This window comes from Tupaia chinensis, unplaced genomic scaffold (genome assembly GCF_000334495.1).
Source record: "Tupaia chinensis unplaced genomic scaffold, TupChi_1.0 Scaffold000076_1, whole genome shotgun sequence".
Taxonomy (NCBI): Eukaryota; Metazoa; Chordata; class Mammalia; order Scandentia; family Tupaiidae; genus Tupaia; species Tupaia belangeri.
Genome location: NW_006159536.1, coordinates 3399477 through 3420759, shown reverse-complemented (window position 1 = coordinate 3420759; position 21283 = coordinate 3399477). Strand labels below are relative to the sequence as shown.

General features: G+C 38.8%; 1 protein-coding gene across 1 annotated transcript in view; it reads left to right on the top strand.

Moving 5' to 3' along the window:
* PARD3B (par-3 family cell polarity regulator beta) overlaps positions 1 to 21283 on the top strand; it is a 1250195-nt gene that overhangs the window by 871622 nt on the left and 357290 nt on the right. Inside the window, exons 17-18 of the mRNA XM_006142461.3 lie at positions 14574 to 14780; positions 15521 to 15758. Coding sequence (XP_006142523.1) covers positions 14574 to 14780; positions 15521 to 15758 — 445 coding nt within the window. The remainder of the gene's footprint in view (positions 1 to 14573; positions 14781 to 15520; positions 15759 to 21283) is intronic.

The window sequence follows — 21283 nt, the reverse complement described above, 5'->3', positions numbered from 1 at the left end:
TGTCCTGTCCACTCTCGGATGCACTGCCATCAGCACCTATTGTCTCCCGAGTGGACTAGGACATATTTCTTCAGCCTTTCCCTCCTGGTCAAAGAAAGACCCAGGAAAAATATTTCTATTAATTGTGAGGACAAATGATTAACAGTACTAGAGATGTTATAGGAATTGCTTCACAAAGCCTGAAATGGAAATTGTAAAAAGGAAGAAAGTAAAGAGCAAGATCTTTTATTAGCAGAGAATTCCTTTGCTTTGGTTTATCTTATGTGTTTTTTCCTATTGTCTTTTTTCAAAATACCAATATTATCAAGCCATGAAAAACTGATTAGGATCTTACCTTGTTAGCCAAATTTAAGGCCCTTTGTACATTACTCTACCCTCTCTAACCACACTTACCCCATCGATGTCCAACTCCATTGTTTTTTCTTACTAGTTACTTCATACTTCGTTTGTCATGATCACCAGGTAGATGAATCTCATCTTTTTCCTCATGCTTTTCTTCCTTTGTGGGGCACCTGTCCACTTCCTACTTTTCTACTTTTTGATCTGTCTTGGGTGGGAAATTCCACTTCATTCATGAAGGCTTACCCAGTGATTTAGGATCACCTTGTGCTTTCTTGTCTCAGAATGTAACACAAGCCTAAACTACCCCAGCCTTTAACTATGCTATATATTGCATTCTCAGTGTACTGTTTGCAGAGATGCCTATTGGGCAATGACTCCAAAAATTCATGATCTTGTGTGATATGTACTTTTGTTGATGGTGTCGCGGGTTGATCTGAGAAAGAAAAGTCACTTACCCATGAAATAAACTAACCAGCTCTTTCCTTGCTGTCCCAGATGTTGTTATTCTCATCAAGTGATTTTAGTATTTGGCTTTTCTATGAAAAATGTTTCTGAGCTAGTCGGTGGCCTGGTAGTTAAGGCTGCTGGATCTCACCAAAGCCAACTGTACAATTTGAATCCTGGACCTAGCAGCTTGAAAAATACTCCAGGTGCTTGTGTATATGTACACATAATGAAGAAATGTAGAAAGGATTATGGTGTGACCATGCCCATGGAAGTGTTCTCTCTCTCTCTCTCTCTCTCTCCTCTCCTCTCCTCTCCTCTCTGTCTGTCAAGCACATGTACCTTGTAGCAAATTAAAAGAAAAATGTTCTAAAGAAATAAACACATTTACTTGGGCAATTTATGGAAATAAGGAAGATAGAAGATAATTTGAAAAGTGATGAGGAATCATTGACCAAAAAAAAAGAATGTAGAAGTCTGGAATAAAGAGTGAGAATTCAAAGCTAGTGGTGCCCCTGGCCTGCAGTGTATGGATATGGAGAAAGTATCCTCTTGGAATTCTGTCGATTGTAGAAAATCCTAGGATCTAAATATTGCTCTTCAAAGGAGGCATAATGGTTAAAGGTAACATTTACTGGTTATTTACTGTGTGTTGACATCATATTCAAAGTTCTGGACCAGATAGTTTTGCCATTATCCTACGATGAAAATGCTGTCAGTATCTCAGTTTTACAAATGAGGTAACTGAGGCACAGAGAGGCGAGTGAAGTTAACATAGCTCGTATGTGAGTGGAGCTGGGACATGAACCCACGTAGTCTGATGCCAGCTTTATTTGTTTGGTTGGTTTTGGGTTTTTTAAAAAATAATTATTTTAGGGGCCAGCAGGTGGTGTGGTAGTTAAGCACACTGGACTCCCACATGACCAACCGCAGTTTGAGTCCTGGACCTCGCAACTGGCTTTCTCGCTCTCTCATTCTCTCTCTCTCACTCTATCCCTCTCTCTGGTCAAATTAAAATAAATAAATAAAATAAAGAGTTCAATAAAATAATTCTTAACAATATAAAATAATTATTTTATTTTACTTTATGTATTTATTTTAATTTGACCAGAGAGGGATAGAGCAAGAGAGCAAGGGAGAGAGAGAGTGAAAGTGAGAAAGTGGGTCCAACAGGTAACGTTGTGGTTAAAGATGTCGGACTCCCACATGGCTGACTGTGGTTAGAATTCTAAACCTGGTGACTTGCTTTCTCTCTCTCTCTTTCTCTCTCTCTTGCTCTTGCTCTGTCCCTCTCTGGTCAAATTAAAATAAATAAATTTAAATAAAATAATTCTTTGGAAAAAAAAGTGAAAAAGCAAGTTACCAGGTCCTGGACTCTGTGGTCGGCCATTTGGGAATTCAGCGCCCTTAATCACCATGCTACTTGCCAGCCCCTGTACTTAATAGTTTTTGCTTTAAAGATTAAATTAGTGGATGATGGTGAGGCAATTATTAGATTGTCAAAAAAGTCATGACATATTTTCTATTTTTCTCTGCAAAAATGCATCATGCCTTCTCTGACAATTCAGTAATTAGCAAAGTGAAGAGACAGCATGGCCCTATTGAAAATAGGACTCCAAAAAATCGAGGAGTCTATAAAAAAATTTGTCGTAAACTTTGGGGACATGTAAATAGATTCTTTATGAACTTTAAGTGTCTGCTCTACAGTTTCTGACATTATCACTTTAAGTATGTTCAACTTTGCTCTACACCTGGATCAGAACACCTTTCAGTACATAGGTGCTTAATCTTTAGCTCCGAGGTAGCAAAGATTGGAAGAATATCTTTAGCCTAAGGGTATCTGGACTAGAAAAGGCTCATACAACATATGGGTAACTTCACCAAGTCAACAAACATTTCCTTGTCGGCACACTCAGAGAACCTTAAGAGTGGAATCAGAAGAGAGTTAAGTGGCTGTTCTGAAATTTACATGAGGTTATACTACTGAGCTTTTCGTCTTCTGCCCCCCCAAGAAAAGTGAAGACAAATCACAAAATACCATCAGAAATCTCATAAATTTACCCTAAACTAGGAAATGCAAAATTAGTTTCACACAGATAGCTAATTCCTCAAACATGAGATCAAATAGTTGGCTCATGTTTAAAGACGCTGACACATTATTATAAACTGGATTCATACAGTTCACATATTGAAATCCTAACCCCCCCAATGTGATTATATAGGAGGTGAGGCATTTGAGACGTGATTAGGTCATGATGCTGAACCTTCATGAATTGATTCAGTATACTTGTATAAGAAACCCCAAAGACTTCCTCATCCCTCTGTATCTTCATGTGAGGATACAGAGAGAAGATGGCGGGCAGCCTTTGAGCCAACCAGTGGCCCTGAACAGACACTGAATCCACCCATGCCTTCATCTTGGGTTTCTCAGGTTTGAGAACCACGTGGAATATATATATATATAGTTGAAAAACCACCCTGCTTATGGAATTTTGTTATAACAACCCAAATGGACTAAGTCTTAAGCCATAAAAAATACAGAGTAAGCACTCGTGGTAATTGCCTTGATCAGGGCTTGGTATATTAACATTAGATTGAAACATGCTTAAAGTATGAAGAAATTATCATTCATATTAACATGAAACTGAAAAAAGAAACCTCACTGTCTATCAGTTCTGTAAATAACACAGTCACTGAGAATTTATGGGCTTTTTTTTTAGTACGATCAGGTATAAAAGTAGAAGAAATATGCAAAAGGTATCAAAAAATAACACTTGATCCTTAAAAATATAGATGTCCAGTCTATACAAAATATAGAATTATTTTCATGTGGGCACACTCCAAGAAATCAATCATATTTTGACCTTTCAGTTATGCTAATGGTTTTTGAAGAAACTTATTAGAATTCTTTGTACCTTGAGAGTATGTAGTATACAACCCACACAAAGACATAAACCACTCAACAATCGAAAGCAGAAGAAATATGTGCTGCTAAGCAAGAATATAAAGATTAAATAGTAAAAGAAAAGAGGGGAAAAATCACTGAAATGATCTGTGCTCAGAGTGCAAAGCCTGTTACCAAGATATACGTGGAGAAGCTGGAAGACAAATAAAGGTGTCTTGGCAGTGGATAAAAAAGACTATTTGAAGTGCACATAAGGTGGAAATGGCAGAAAAGGGTAATATTACAAAGAGAGAAGTTAAGCAAAAGGAATAACTAGTATAAAAAGAAAGGTAAAATATAGAGAAGATGAGTGAATAATTATAGGTAGGGCAGAAATTATTAAGGCCTTGAAAAATGACACAAAAGAGCCTAAGGGTTGTTTTAAGGAAGAACAGGAAGCCGTGTGTGGCTTTGAGGAAGTAAAAAAATTGTGAGGTGTGTTTCTCCAGGTAAAATTTTAGTACTGGAGAAAAGGGACATTTAACTGTTGTACCTGACCTTTCTCTTCACAGTCCTTAATTCCTACAACAAATATTTATTTAGTACTTCTTTGTGCTGATGATACAAAAATCAACCAGGGAAGAACAGGTGGGTGGTGGTCATCGATCCTATCTGCAGGTGTGGAAGTGTTCCACTTTAATCAGTTTATTTGACTCTCAAATGAGTTTTTCACTACTTAAATAATAAAGGTAATATTTTCCTTTTTTATTTGTTTTTATTTATTCATGACAAAGCATGCATATGGGAGAAAGAGAGACTCCAGTCCTCCAGCCCCGGGGGGGCGGGGTGGGGAGTGGTTCTTGGGTGGTCACACACTTACCCAGTGTATTTCAGGTTGACTGGCTAGGGATTCAAATTGTGGTCATCATGTGGAATCCAGTGTTCGTCATACAAGAAATTACCACCACACTGTAGAATCACCCTGTAATGTTTTCCTTTACGTAACTATGTATGTTTCCCTTCAAGAGACCAATGCAGTTTACCTTATTTCTCAATCTGTTATTATCATGAATGAAAATTTTTGTTTTTGTTTTTAATCCAACAAAGTTTTCTCAAGACAGACAGAATAAAAACAAAAAATTAAAGCAAACCAGTCTCTTAGGACTGGCATTGTCTGAGTTATATAGTTGTTTTAATAGAACCTACCCACAAATATGGTTACATATATTTTTAAAAATAGTTTTACCCACTATTAAACTCTGAAACTTAACTGCAAAATAGAGAACAAAAGAAAAAGAAAGAAAACTGTCATGAGAATATTTTTAATATAACTATTCCCCTTTTTTTTATGTTTGCTAGCCATATTGAGTTCAGGAAAGAAACCTAAATATAGCATAAAATTTTGACTTTCAGTTTATAAAAGAAGGATGGTTTAATCAAGAAAACTAGCATTTAGCAATACTTGGCAAATATGTGAAGACACTTGGAAGGCCATGTCCACACTCATAATCAAAGAATGTATTTTTCACATAATCTTCCCATATTTTCTCTGGATATTTCCACTTTAAAATAGACAGTGTTTGGAGACAGGGTAGGAGAGATTATGCAAATGTATGAATCTTAATGAGAAGTTCATTATTGAGCATTTTTAAGTGAATTTCAGGACATGATAAAAGACCCTGGGATTTACGAGACTTAAAAGAAAAAATTCTGCTCTTGGAGAACTTGCAAATTGCCAGTAAAAGAACTGAGACCCAAATGACAGCAGATAATGTAAAGCCAGATTGCATTAGGCCCTATGGTAATGAATAGGAAACAGGGCAGTGCGATAAGCTTGGAATGATGATCAATATTTGGAATACTGAGATAGGCAAGAAGGTCATTAGGCCCACTATGGATGCAGTTAGCACAGATAACATAATTTGGGAAATTATACATTTGGATATTATGGAGAATTTTTTCAAGGCTAATGGATTTGCAATGATATCTATTAAAGCACATAAGACATTTTGCCTCTGGGGGATCTACTAAAAAAAAAATTAAATGTACAAAATTTTCAGGAAGTGTAATCTAAAATGAAAAGACAAAGTGAAATATGTTGGAGAACAAAGTGGCATTGTGACTTTCTATTTGGAATTTATAACAATTTCTCATTCAAAGAGTTTTAAGACTATTAATTTCACATCACAACTCCCCATGAAGCAAGTAAAGCAGTGCTATTGTGTTTGCCCAAGTTCATTGCTCATAATAAGGCAAGACCAAATTGATAATGAAAGCAAGCTATCTTGACAAATTCCAGACCTTCTTGGGTTTCATGCTGTGACCCCTGGATAGCATTACAATTATTTTGATTCCTAATTTACTACTGGGCACAATCCCTTTATTTTAGAAGGAGGGACTCTTAACTTAATTAATTTTCACTAAGTGCCTGGAGGGCCATTGATGTTATTGAAATGTGCAAATTAATACATTATTTATTGTTAATTTATCCTAAGTATTTGTTAATTATAAAGCTCTAGCTGGGAGAAAAATTTGCCACCTATCTGAAAGTGAATACCTTCCCTAAAATAATTCCTTATTTTTTAACAAGGATGTATTGGAAGCAATTCCATCAATAATGGACGATCCAATTACTGGTCTTCTGGATTAAGGCATTCTTTTATTGTGAGATTTTAATGCTAGAGTGGGAAGTTCAAACATTGCCAATGAAATCTCCCACTAATTAAGTGATTATAGCCTAAGGGGAGAGGCAACCAAGACTCTACTATTAATCTTCTTAAGAATAGCTTCTATATGTGATGAACTGATGAATATATATATACCTTATTTCAAAAGAAAAACTGAAGAAATATGAAAAAAATCAGTTTAATTTTTTTTGAGTTAGAAAAAGGATAGTGTTTCTTTATAAAGTCCTTTTTATGGATGGTATAGTCATATTTAAGAATGCAATGCATTGAATGAAATCAATTATGCTAGGACTTCATTCGTTCAAATGTTTAGAGGTGGCGCAAGAGTAAGAGTGACAGTTATTATCAGCTATGCCAGGCAGTTGGCAATGCTTGTTTTACACTATTTTACAGATAGAGAAATGAACGCACAGAGAAGTTAATAACTCAATAAGTAATTGGCAGAGTGGAGAGTGTTTAGGTCTTCTATAGCCTCTTTTTATAATTGTTCACTATTAACCACCTCTCTCTAGACAGTTTGATTCTCCATTATCTTAATCACCTGCCCGTAGGGAACCAACAGCAGTTCTCAGCTATAGGGCAAGAGTAAAAATCTAAGACTGAGTCAGAAAAATAGGTCCATAGCCAACAATCCTCCAGGAAGCACTTTCTTTCCCAGTATGTTGAAATGGGGCTTTCCACTTAGAAGGCTGGGCAAAGATTTCTCTATGTGGTAAGAATATGATTCATAGAGGCACCTTGATGATAGCTCTCTGCTAGGCCTCTCACACCTCCTTCAAGCCTGTGGAAGAAACAGTAGCACAACTTCTTTAAACCTTTAGTCTTGGTTTGTGTGTTTATCCTTTCTGTAACACTATTTTCTGGGTGGAGGAAGTACTGGATGTGTCTGAGGATTGGTGGGTCCTGAAGATAGGACTAGCGCTTTTCCTCTAGTCTGTACAAGAAGGGCTTCCATAACCAAGTCAAGCCAATCTTGTTTGGGAACAAATGAGACCTTTTTAAGTGCTACCACATCTTCAAAAAATATATTTCAATTGCATTTCTTTATGAGGCTTAATTTTTTTCTTTTTTTTTTTTTTTTTTTTTAGTTTTGCTATAGGGCATGTGTGCTCACCAGAGAGTCACAGAGAAAGAGAAAGAAGTCACTCCCTGATAGGGATGGCTGCACCTCATTCCCCTCTCCTTCATTATCCTCTCGGGATTTTGGGTACCCACACACACACACACACCCCTTCTTTTTCCTCTCGGGATTTTGGGTGCCCCCACACACACACACACACACACACACACACACACACACATACTCCTGGTGTGATTTTCAAGCTGCCAGGTCCAGGACTTGAACCACACAGTTGGTCATGTGGGATCCAGCCACCTTAAGTTCCATGCTCCCTGCTGACTCTATGAGACTTTAATTTTAAGGGAAATTTGGGAACAGAAAATTATTTTTGTTATACTGCATTGAGAATAAAAGATCCCTCTTTTAGCATTCGACAATTGTGACATTTGTTTCATGAAGTTTGTCGATATTCCACAAAAGGAAGAGTAAATTCATCTAGATGATTGAGAACATGGTCCATGGATATAGATGGTATAAGTTAAAAATAAAGTCTCGCTACCAAAGTTTTAGAGAAAATTTATTCCTTGGCATTTGTAAATATATATGCTGGCCTAGAAAGCACAACAATCATATTCAGATTAGTTCTGTAGATGCTCAAAATGGGACACGTAAGTCATTAAATTTGGATGAAGCTCATCCTCTGACACCTCTCCACCCTGATGGTAGCTCTCTACAGGGTTATTCACATGCTCTTCATAGATTACTCTCTCAGACAATTGCTTAAAATCAGCCACTGCCAATGCAACCTTAGGTATAAATGAAAATATAAAGAGTCATCAAATTTTGGGGTGACTTCAATACAATGGAGTGACTGAGGTTTTGATTTTGATCGATTACTCACCTTATGTTATCCCTTCAAAGAGACCTTTTCTTTTAGTGAAAGCCTAGACAAAAATATGATTTGTATACATGGCAACGTTGGAAATAAGAGAATTTTCTCATTCTCTAAGCTGTAAAATTTTCTATACAATGTCAACCTAAACTGAAATTGATGAGAGTGAGAATATGAAAAAAGATTGAGTCTGACAATTTATTGTACTCCTGGTAGTCTTTACAAGATAGGGGATTATATTTCAGGTGTTTCGTAGAAATCCCCTCCAGAGCTGATAACTTGACCTTCTTTGAGAAGCTCTTAGAAATACAAAGGACATGTGGAGCCCTGGTAAAAGTCTTTATTAGAGTCCCCTTTCACCATCTGAATCTGAAAGTCCTCAGGAGGATTTTTCTCATTTTGGATTCTCCTTTATAACCAATCTCTCTTTCGCTGCTCTATCCTGTTTATTCCCTAGGAATAAATAGAAAAATATTTTCCAATCCTAAAATCCCTTGAATCTACATTTACAACCTAGGACTCAGCCGCCTTTTGCTTTTAATTTTACTGTGTATTACATCCAGTAGAGCTAGGTTGTAATGTTGCTCGATGTCATTTGGTGCTTCTGATTTGTGATTTCTATTTATATACAGTGAATTAATTGCTGGCTCTATTAATCCTGTAAATTCCATGAATCCTTAATGTTCAGTTTGCTTAGAATGAGTAACAATGTATTTGTTCCTTTTTAGATATGACTTCTTGCTGAGTTTTAGATGAGCTCCTTGTAGATAACATGCCTTATATCTTAGACAATTTATTCACTTTCATGTTCCCTGGAATTTATTGCTAAAGGTTGACGTGAATGCTTACAGTTTGGGCTCTAATATAATCTCCTGAATGGCAATTAATAAATAAAAGATAGTTACTGTTGTTGACAGAGGATAGAGGCTTTTTCAGATAGTTTTCATCTTCATGTTTCTACCAGACTTTATGTCAGACATCCCTACAGGGTTGGTGGTGTAAAATATTTTCTGTAAAGGCTCAAACTTTTACTATTGCTTCAATATCCCCAAACCTCTGTGTTGCCTTTTGTTTTCTTGTCAGAAATGATCTTATTCAATTTCTGTTTCTTCAACTTACATTTCTTTCTGGGAATATAAGAAATATGTCCCTTTCTGGATTTAATAGTAATGTACCCTCAATATTTATGACTTGCAAATAGTACTTAAAATTGCTCCCTAAAATTTCTTGTAATTTTACTTTTGCTTAGTCCCACTGTGCAAGACTAATGCTCTTATTTTAGAGATGAGAAAAAATATAGCCAGTTTAAGTAGCTGGACTATAATCAAGTATAGAGCAGAGAGCAAGTTCATCTTTAGGCAGTAAAGTATCTGAGACAGACCAGAAAAACTGGAGTTAGGCCTCAGATCAGTTCCCTATTCAGGTATTTATTAAGTGTGTAGCTTTAGACAAGCATGTCACCGTTCTGTACCTCAGTATCTTCATCTAGATGATGGGGCTAACAGTGCCAGTAGCACAACTGTAAGGATTAAAGTAAGTTAATATTGGTAAAGCACTTAGAATACTGGAGGGTGAAGGGGTTAGCCCATGGCCTGGTAGTTACATGGGCTAGACTCTGCATGGCTACCTTTATAGACCCTGTGGCTTGTATAACACACCAAGCACATGTGTGTGTCCAAAATCCTAAAAGGAGAGAGAAACAGAGGAAAAGGGATTGCAGTATAACCATTTCTCATGAGGGTGCTTTCTCTCTCTCTGTCTCTCTCCAGCAAGTACACATGCCCTCTAGCAAATTAAGAAAAAAAAAGAAAAAGAAAAAGAATCTTTAGTGGGACAAATTTAACACTCTGTGGTTGTTAGCTATTACCATTTTTACCATTAATTTTAGCTGTTACCGTTACTGCCATTAATATTCAGAGCACATGGAAGGCTGTGTATTTCTTTTACTTTGCATGGGTGTGGCTATGCCTTAGGCCTTTATTATATACCTTTTGTGTTCCTTATATTACCAAACACTGTGTTAAGCAACTAGTAGTAGGTGTTCATGGTGGCTGTGAAAGTAGGAGCAAAAATAGTGATGATAGTAATAAAAGGTGGTGCTGTTGATAGAGTTTTACTACGTGCTAAGCATTGAAATATGTACTTTGCATACATAATCCTCAACATGTCCTCAATCTGTAGCTATTGAAAACCTGCACAGTGGTTCATTTCCAAGAATGCAAGTGTAGCCTCTTCAGGATAATGATTTCCTTCATAACAAGAGAGGAATATGAGCTTTGGCTTTGGTGGAAAAACTTTAGGTGTGGAAACCAGAGCCCTGAAAGAATTCCTTCCATTGTTAAAATAATCCTTGTACTGCTAATATTTGTATAGACTAATCCTGTTATTGATAATTGGGAGGCTGACAGAGGGTGGGAATGGAGGTCAAGGAATAGAGTGGAAGGGGAAACACAGGGCAACACAAATTGCACAAAGAAAAGACATATGCTGGAAAATAGGGGATTGAAGTTCATTTGCTTTAGTTTTTCAGTTGTGTAATTTTATATCATATAAAAATGTTGCTCTTGGGACCAGCAGTTGGTGTAATGGCTATGTGGCTAGACTCCCATGTGGTCAACCGCGGTTCAAGTCCGGACCCGTGGCTTAAATTCATACTGGGTGTGTGTGCGTGCGTGCCCAAGATCCCGAATTTTACTTTTGCTTAGTCCCACTGTGCAAGACTAATGCTCTTATTTTAGAGATGAGAAAAAATATAGCCAGTTTAAGTAGCTGGACTATAATCAAGTATAGAGCAGAGAGCAAGTTCATCTTTAGGCAGTAAAGTATCTGAGACAGACCAGAAAAACTGGAGTTAGGCCTCAGATCAGTTCCCTATTCAGGTATTTATTAAGTGTGTAGCTTTAGACAAGCATGTCACCGTTCTGTACCTCAGTATCTTCATCTAGATGATGGGGCTAACAGTGCCAGTAGCACAACTGTAAGGATTAAAGTAAGTTAATATTGGTAAAGCACTTAGAATACTGGAGGGTGAAGGGGTTAGCCCATGGCCTGGTAGTTACATGGGCTAGACTCTGCATGGCTACCTCTATAGACCCTGTGGCTTGTATAACACACCAAGCACATGTGTGTGTCCAAAATCCTAAAAGGAGAGAGAAACAGAGGAAAAGGGATTGCAGTATAACCATTTCTCATGAGGGTGCTTTCTCTCTCTCTGTCTCTCTCCAGCAAGTACACATGCCCTCTAGCAAATTAAGAAAAAAAAAGAAAAAGAAAAAGAATCTTTAGTGGGACAAATTTAACACTCTGTGGTTGTTAGCTATTACCATTTTTACCATTAATTTTAGCTGTTACCGTTACTGCCATTAATATTCAGAGCACATGGAAGGCTGTGTATTTCTTTTACTTTGCATGGGTGTGGCTATGCCTTAGGCCTTTATTATATACCTTTTGTGTTCCTTATATTACCAAACACTGTGTTAAGCAACTAGTAGTAGGTGTTCATGGTGGCTGTGAAAGTAGGAGCAAAAATAGTGATGATAGTAATAAAAGGTGGTGCTGTTGATAGAGTTTTACTACGTGCTAAGCATTGAAATATGTACTTTGCATACATAATCCTCAACATGTCCTCAATCTGTAGCTATTGAAAACCTGCACAGTGGTTCATTTCCAAGAATGCAAGTGTAGCCTCTTCAGGATAATGATTTCCTTCATAACAAGAGAGGAATATGAGCTTTGGCTTTGGTGGAAAAACTTTAGGTGTGGAAACCAGAGCCCTGAAAGAATTCCTTCCATTGTTAAAATAATCCTTGTACTGCTAATATTTGTATAGACTAATCCTGTTATTGATAATTGGGAGGCTGACAGAGGGTGGGAATGGAGGTCAAGGAATAGAGTGGAAGGGGAAACACAGGGCAACACAAATTGCACAAAGAAAAGACATATGCTGGAAAATAGGGGATTGAAGTTCATTTGCTTTAGTTTTTCAGTTGTGTAATTTTATATCATATAAAAATGTTGCTCTTGGGACCAGCAGTTGGTGTAATGGCTATGTGGCTGGACTCCCATGTGGTCAACCGCGGTTCAAGTCCGGACCCGTGGCTTAAATTCATACTGGGTGTGTGTGCGTGCGTGCCCAAGATCCCGACAGGAGAATGGAGAAGGGATGACAGCGTGGCCATCCCTCCCCCCACCCCCGGAAGTGATTTCTCGCTTTCTGTCTCTCTGTCTCTCTCTGTCTTTCTGGCGAGTGTATGCACCCTATTGGAAAAACTTCTCAAAAAAAAAAAATGTTACTCTTTTCTATTGATAAATATCTCAATAGAAATACATTGGAATAACAACACTGATATAAAAATAGTTGTTTTCTTTTTCTTTCTTTCTTTCTTTCTTTCTTTCTTTCTTTCTTTCTTTCTTTCTTGATTAAATAAATTGCATTCATATGTTAATAGCCACTAATGTGTTTAATAACAAAAATACAATCACTTTAAATTATAATCACTTTTTTTTATTTTCATGCACAATATGTCCTTTTAAGAAACAAAAAGTTTTACGCTAGGGCATGTGCACTCACAGGAGAGAGACAGAGACAGGGAGAGGGAAAGTGAGAAATCGCCCTGTAGGCAGATGGCCATGTGTGCTACAATCCCTTCTCCTCTATTTTTCTTTTAGGATTTTGGGCACACACACACACTCCCTGAGTGAATTTTCAAGGCACCAGGTCCAGGACTTGAACAGTGGTTGGCGATGTGGGAGTCCAGTGCCATAACCACTATACCATCTGCTGGCCCTCACACACCATCTTCTTAATAATTATATAAACAACCATGGCAATAATAAAATCTAGAACGGATGAAAGTGGCTAAAATTGTTACTGGGAGAGGAGTACCTGTTATATTAGATGTTCTGTGTTTGTGTGTGCGCGTGTGTGTGTGTGTGTGTTCATGCATGCTCATACATATGATCACTCTCAGTCACACTCATACATATTTCTAGATAGCAACAACCTTACAGATTCATATATATGTGCATACACATGCATATATAGATACATGTACACATACATTTCTCTATATATTGTCATTTTAAATCCAACCACAACTTTATAAAAAGAAACTGATGCTTGGAGATGTCAGATCCACGTTGGGCGCCAATCTGCCGGGGTCCAGCCTCGGCGTGGGTGGGTTATCTCGACGAAGGCGGCGAAGGTGAACAGAAGACAGAGGCCTCGATGCCTTTCATGCACGTCCTATGCCGGACACCCCTCAGAGATCGCTCTCTGAGGAGTGACAACTGCTAGGAATTATCATGCGTTTTTATTGAAAATGTGTTACATACAAGTAAATGGGAGAGGGGCTACGTGTTTTAATTATGGTGGGTCTCCATGGAATGCAGTTTTGGGAAAGCGGTTTCGGTAAGCAGAGATGATTATTAGCTGATGCGGTGCAGCAGCCATTTTGTGATTACTGGGAATGGTGCTGAGAAAAGAAAATCTCAAGAATAGATATTAGTTCTTATGGATCTTAATAAAGAATGATACTTATACACAGTTTTGTAGGGATCTAAAACTTAATTTGAGGAATCCTAATATATTTATTTATTTCACTTGGAGAGGGTGGAGGTGTCCTGGGCCAGTTTTGGCCTAATTTTATTTTAGGTAAAGAAAGGATTAAGTTTGCCTTAAACGTATTTTGAAGGGCCTTCTAAAGGTCAAGATTACTTCTGCCTAGAATGAACTTTAGCCCACCCTCTATTGTGCCCATGGAGATAAAGCATTGTAATTAATAGTAAGTGATTAGAGCAAAGGGGAGTGGGTCGGTCGGGGACTTCCCGGAAGATTTTATCATATACTCAGGATGTATAGGAGAGCTATGTAATTCTTTCATAGTAGTAAATTGGGGAGTCAGAGGGGGGTCGCTTCCCAGTGAGGCTGCCTCAATTCTCTGGAGCAAATAGCAAGCAGCCTTGCTAACATGCTAACTGACCCAAGCTTTGTTCCAAGGTCGGGGGGTGCACAACAGTAACCTTGCCAACGTGTTGATCCGACCGGAAGCGGAGCTCAAAGGTCGGGGGGCTCAGACAGATCCTGGGGCCTCACCGGGTCGGACTCCTCCAGCTCATGTCACAAAGAGTGGCAACACTAGAGTTTTAACCTAAATTCCCAAGCCCTTAGCAGCCAAACGGAAATATTCTTGAAACAATAAGCATTCCCATTATACCACCATGCCCCATTAATGGAAGGGTGACCTTTTGCTTTTGCTTTTCTAGAATCACCAAGCAACGATTTGGGCCCAACTCTGGGTTTGAAAAAATCTAGTTCCTTGGAGAGTCTACAGACTGCCGTGGCTGAGGTCAGGAAGAACGAGCTTCCCTTTCACAGGCCCCGGCCGCACATGGTCCGAGGCCGAGGCTGCAACGAGAGCTTCAGAGCAGCCATTGACAAATCTTATGATGGCCCCGAAGAATTTGAAGCTGGTAAGGCAACATATACTTCCTTAAATGGTTTCTTTATCTCGGTGTTATCTGCGAATCATAGGCAAGAATGTGTGCTTAACTACAGAGAAAAATGATTTAAGAATCACAATTATGTTTTTGATATTAAAAGTAATTCATTTTCCCGATATGTTTTGCCCTTTGGCTTAACGAACATGGAATGGGAGAATGTAATATGCAATTTCTTTTATGCGTAAATGCTAAAGAAATGTTCCCCCTTACTTTCCTACAAGGACCAACTGTCATTTACCCTTAGGGTAGGAGCACTGAGTATGCATTTCTTGACATTCTCATTCGAGTCATTAGAAGCTGCATCATCCAGAGGACTGACTGCATTAATTGGGTAGAAGCAGTTGGGTTATATTTGTACTCAAAAAAACCTCTCCTCGAAATAACCTCACCCTGTTTGTTTCCCAGCATGTGGGCTTTCTGAGCTGATCAAGGTTAACAAGCCAGCTTTCAGAGAGATTAGTGTTTACCACATAGCAAGCCTTTCATACTACCAGCTCAGTTATCCAGTTGTCCCCACTCCCAGCATCAAAGCTTGCTTGAAGTAACCAGTTTTAGACAGTCATATCTTCAAAGGGTACCAGTAGCCACATGGAAGGGTAGAATTCCACATGCTTTTATCCATCCTTCTGTATTTTACATTTTAACTTTCCTTTATATACTAACTGGAACTGTCCCTAACCATGTGTATTGATTTCTTTTCCTCTGTACAGATGGTCTGTCTGATAAGAGCTCTCACTCTGGCCAAGGAGCTCTGAATTGTGAATCCGCCCCTCAGGGGAACTCTGAGCTAGAGGACGTTGAAAATAAAGCCAGAAAAGTCAAAAAAAACAAAGAGAAGGAGAAGAAAAAGGAAAAGGGCAAGTTAAAAGTCAAGGAGAAAAAGCGAAAAGAGGAAAATGAAGACCCGGAAAGGAAAATAAAGAGGAAGGGACTTGGGGCCATGCTGAGGTATGAGTCTGCTTTGAAAGCAAAGTTGGTTTTCTTTTTGTGTTTCTCCTGGTGAAATCACTCCTTTCTGTGGGAAAAGCACAAGGTTTCCTTCATTTTCAGCTAAATGCAGAAAAACCTAAGTTGTGGATGTATTTGTTCCTTTTCTGAGAAGTAGATGGAGCCTGTTTGGGGAGGCTCCTGGAGCTTAAGGTAATGACAGGAAGCCATCCCAAGTGGGTTGTGAAAGAAAAGCCAGTGTTTAGTAGGGGCACAGACAGTGACCACCACCCTTCCTAACTAAGTGTTGCATGGATAAAGTAAATACCTCTTCTATCCACACAGGGAAAGCAAGCGGCAGGGGACTATTACCTATGGAATGCCTTCTTTGAATCAGTGAAGTGAGGGTGAATGAACCTCTTCACTTCATGGCAAGAACTCTGGGCACATTAGCTGTTACCTACCTAACGTAGCGTGGCGGAGATGTCACTGGATCTGGGGTCAGATCACCCTGGTCTGAAACTATATCCCTCCCCCTGTAAGCACCAGGCCTTCACACATGCTGCTTACCTTCCCTGAGCCTCACTTTTCTCACTTTCAGGTCTGGCAGGCCTGCTCTGCTCACCCAGTGGGGCTGGAGACAAGGTTTCCTGTGCAGTGGGTTCATTGAGTAGGTGTGGCACAGCAAAATACAGTCAGAAAGCAGCTTTATTTCCTCTGCAGCTACCTTCAAAGACACTCTGTTGAGCTGTCATCTTGACGCCATGATGATGTCTCAGCTTTCTAGTCTATTTTGGGTAGTAAAACAGTTTCTTTGTCAGGGGCTAAAATATTCAACTAGTGCAAATCAAAACTTCCCTCCTCCCTGCCACTTAGCTCCCACTCCTAAGGAGTACACTGTAGTTGGTTGAGTCATAGGAGTCCACCTTCTCCAACTTCTGTCTCTGAAACTAGTGGAAAAGGAAGGGCAATATTTTTTTTTTTTTGGGGGGGAAGGTTTTTGCTATAGGGTGTGTGTGCTTGCCAGAAAGACAGAGAGAAACAGACAGAAAGCGAGAAATCACCCTCCAGCAAGGACGGCCACACCGCAATCCCTTCTCCATTCTCCTCTCGGGATCTTGGGCATGCACACATATGTACCTGACATGAGTTTAAGCTACCAGGTCCAGAACTTGAACCATGGTCAACTACATGGGAGTCCAGCGACATAGCCATTACGCCAACTGCTGGTCCCAGGAAGGGCAATATTAAACAGGACAGAGTTTGGCTTAGTTTGTGTTTTTGGTGTCATACAGGACCTTTTTGGGTCACTTTTGCGGATTTATTTTTTCTTTTTTAGGAGAGATTTTTGCTATAGAACACCAGAAAGACAGACATAGAGACAGAAAGCAAGAAATTATCCCCAGGCGGGATGGCCATACTGCTCCATTCTCTTCTTGAGATCTTGGGCACACACATGCGCCCAGGGTGAGTTTAAGCTGCTGGGTCCAGGATTCAAACCACAGTTGACTACATTGGAGTCCAGCAACATATCCATGACGCCAACTGCTGGTCCCCTTGAAAGTGCTCTTTACTAATGCAGGAGATTAATTTCCCATGGACCTCTCAGGACCCTCTGACCCTTAACCTCTGACTTTAGACAATGGAGTTACCTGATCCTAACTGTGGACATTGTCAGTGGTGGCAGTTTAAGATGGCCTTAGCCTAACTCACTGCTATAGCACCTCCTTGGCTCCCTACAGCTTCTGATCTCTCACCTACCCAAATGATACCAGCACAGCTCCTTCTCCCTCCTCACCCTGCCGTAGTGCCATAGAGATGCTTGTGCGGCCTCACAGCTTCAGACTGCTCCCAAATAAGACCAGCACTGTCTTTGGACCTGCTAGCCCTAGGAGCATAAGTCAGACTCTCCCAAGAACACTCTTATACAGTAAACTTGGGCAAGTCACAAAGCAAATAGGTAGGAAGTTAGAGGACAGACTCCTTTTGCATAATTGCTTCTAAATTTTCTGAGTTTTCTTATTCCCCAAATTATTGGAGGGAGGAGGCTGAAGTACTCCTTGCCATTATTTTGTTCACTCATATAATTTCCATTAAAAATATCTGTTCAATTAGTAAACTTTCTTTTCCACCGCCTGAAGCTGGATGATGGGAGATAGTTGATGGGCCAGATTGGCCACCTCTTATGAAACCCTTAGGAACTCTCTCTCTATGAATGCTGGGTGAGCATGAATCACTAACTGTTCTCATGTGGGACCTTCATCTGAAATGTCCAGATACACATCTTGATAAGAATGACATGTAATTGAAATATTCTTAGATGAGGATTTTGTCTTCAAAGTGAGAAATTGAGAGTTTAAAAGTACAAGCTCTGCATGTAGACTTTTTATGTGTGTGTGTGTGTGTGTAGACTTTTGAGTTCTATCATGGCTCATCTTTCTATCTAGGTAATACTGAACAAGTAATTTAACCTCTTTTGCCTCAGTTTTCTCATTTGAAACATGAGAGTAGTAATAGAATCTATAATACCATTATTAGAATTACTTTTCTTTAATTATATATAGCCTGCTTAGAACTATGCCTGACAAATAATTAACATTCAATAAAGGTTAATTATTGTAGAAGGCATAATAATGGCCTTCTAGAGATGTGTACATCCTAATCCACTGTACTTACGTATATGTGCTGTTTCATTGCAAAAGAGAAGTAAGGTTGCAGATAGAATTAAGTTTGCTGATCATCTGACCTTAAGATAAACCGATTGAGCAGTTAACAGTATTACATAGAAATATGAGAAAGTTCTCTGATGCTGGGCCCACATGGGAATGCCATTGGTTTTCATCTGGAAGGTTTACTGTGCACACCTGGATGCACATGGATGGCTGAGACTACAGGTGGAGGGTGGGGTAAGGACCCTTTTGGGAGTGCATATCTCTCTCTTTCTCCTTCTTTATCTCTATTTTAAAAAAATAGAGGCCAGCAGTTGACATGGTGGTGAAGGACACTAAACTCCCACATGGCGAACTGCAGTTTAAGTCCCAGACCTGACGGCTTGCTTTCTCACTTTCTTTCTCTCTTTCTCTCTCTCTCTCTCTCTTCCCATCTCCTTCCCTCTGTCCCTTCCTCCCTTCTCCACCATCTCTGTCCCTCTCTGGTCAAATTTAAATAAATAAATAAAATAAGTTAATAAACAATTATTTTTAAAAACATTTCTAAATAAACTTAAACAAAGGTGGCTATCCTAGACTTTCCCCAGTAGGTTCAATGTAGTCACGCTGTAACCTAGAAGTAGAAGCAGAAGGTGTGGCTGTGGAGTACAGTGCAGAGAAATGCTATAGCCTTGCTTTAAAGATGAATGGAGTGGACCCTCAGCCAAGGAATGTAGGCAACCTCTTGAAACTGAAAAAGGCAAGGTAATGGATTCTCTCTTGAGGGTGTCCAGAAAAGAACACAGCCCCTTATTTTAGCCCTTTTATGTTGTTTTAGCCACTAGGTTTGTGGCAGTTTCTTGCCACAGCAACAGAAAACTAATATATAGTAATGATTATGATAATGCTTATTATTATTATAATATCAAAGTAATTTATAAGGAAAAATTTACTCTTTAAGGTTTTAAAAAAATAGTTACAAAATGGTTGAACCAAAAACATGCTGTAAATATAGACACTTAGTGTTACATATCTCACTTCCTAGAATAGTGCTGCATTAAACCTTAACTTCATATTTTATTTCAGATGATTTGATTTGGTAAACTGATACTTCATTGTCCATAATTCAATACCCAGCTCTTCCCTTTTGTTTTCCACTATAGTCTTTATTTCTCTGTATTAGAAGTCCTAGATCCTATTGACATCTCCTGTACCTTGCATTTTGTTTCCTTCCACTACTTTAGCAAAATTAAAATCTGCAAGGTAGTGTTTGATTCTAACTTTAGTGTAAAAATAGCAACTGTTTTCCATAGCCTTTTTGCATCTGAATTTGTGAGCATATTGGAGTTGCTGCTCCATGCACATTTTCAACAACAAAGAACACAAAAGCTGTTACCATTAGCCAACAGATTCTGCTTTAATTCTCATCTGTTGCTCAGATGCTATTGACTTAGTTTCTTTCTTATTTAAAAGAGAATGATTGCTTTAAGATTCTCTTAGAATTAGATGTGTAGTTTAAATATATATTATCTTTTCCATTATCAGACTTTATCTGACACTCTCCCGAAAATAGGGGTCTGGCATGTACAGGTTATTCAGTTGTATCATGTACAAAGGCACCTGACCTGGATAGGAAAAGAAGACTTAAATTCTTGCCTCACCAAGCTGCACATCACAGAAGTGTGAATGTGTTAGCAGTGGCCTTGTTTTCCTTTGGAAAGAGCTACATGTTTGTTCTTTTTTTTTTTTTTAAGAAAGATTTTTGCTAGAGAGCAAAAATAGTTTGTGCTAACTGGAGATACACACAGAGAGAGAGAGAGATAGACAGAAAGAAAGCAAGAAATCATCCCCTGGGGGCGATGGTCACACCATAGTCCCTTCTCCTCTTGAGGTTTTAGGCACGCACGCACAAGCTTCTGGCATGAGTTTCAAACCTCTGGGTCCTGGACTTGAACTACAGTTTGACATGTGGGAGTCCAGCAGCGTAACCATTACACCATCTGCTGGTTCCAAGCATTTTTTTATATTAGTCGTTCCATTCATGTTGATGACACGTATAGTAGTAAGTTTAGCTCATCTATTAATTAAACCTACCACTGATCCTTCTGAGAAGAGATATATTTAATTCATATCTTTGTACCTGTTGTCTAATTCTGTATAGTTAATCCTCACTGATTTCAGAATTACCTCCTTACATGATTCAAGTGTGGCTCTTACACAGGCCATGAATCATTGTGGGGAAATATGCATCTCAAGGACCTCTCAACTTTGTGATTTCTTATATACCCATTTATCTAATGCCAAAAGAGAACTTCAGGGGATCGAGGTGCTTAAATTTTTCCATTGTGTGTCTGACTTCATCAGGCATCATACTGTTTATGGCACTACCCTGCAAAAAAGACCATCTGTGGCTCCTTATAGCCAAAGAGTGATGCTCAAGCTCCTTTGATAGACAAGCCCGCGGCTGTGAGACCTAGGCCACCTTCCTGCAGTCTGGCAAATGTTTTCTAGGCACTAAAGAGAAATAGCCTTTGGCTAGGAAAATCATTTCCTGCATAGAGTAGAAAACCTAAAGATTAGTCCCTGGTTTCTTATTATTCAATAGCTTTGTTGATATTTTAAACTACATGCACCCATAGATTTGTGTTGAAAATCCACTCCTTTATGTAATAGCTGCTATTGCCTTCTCTGGGTATTACAGGTCTCTTCAGGAACCTTTGAACTGTCAACTTGTTCTGCACACTAAATGGAAAGGCTTGAAGTCATGCAAATTCCTTTTCCTATACCTTTTATGGGATTTGATCTAAAGAGGATTCATGCCCAGTAAACTTTTTTTAATAGATTAACAAAGACCAAAGTAGAAAACCTCTTAATGGAAACTTCATCTTTGTTTTCAAA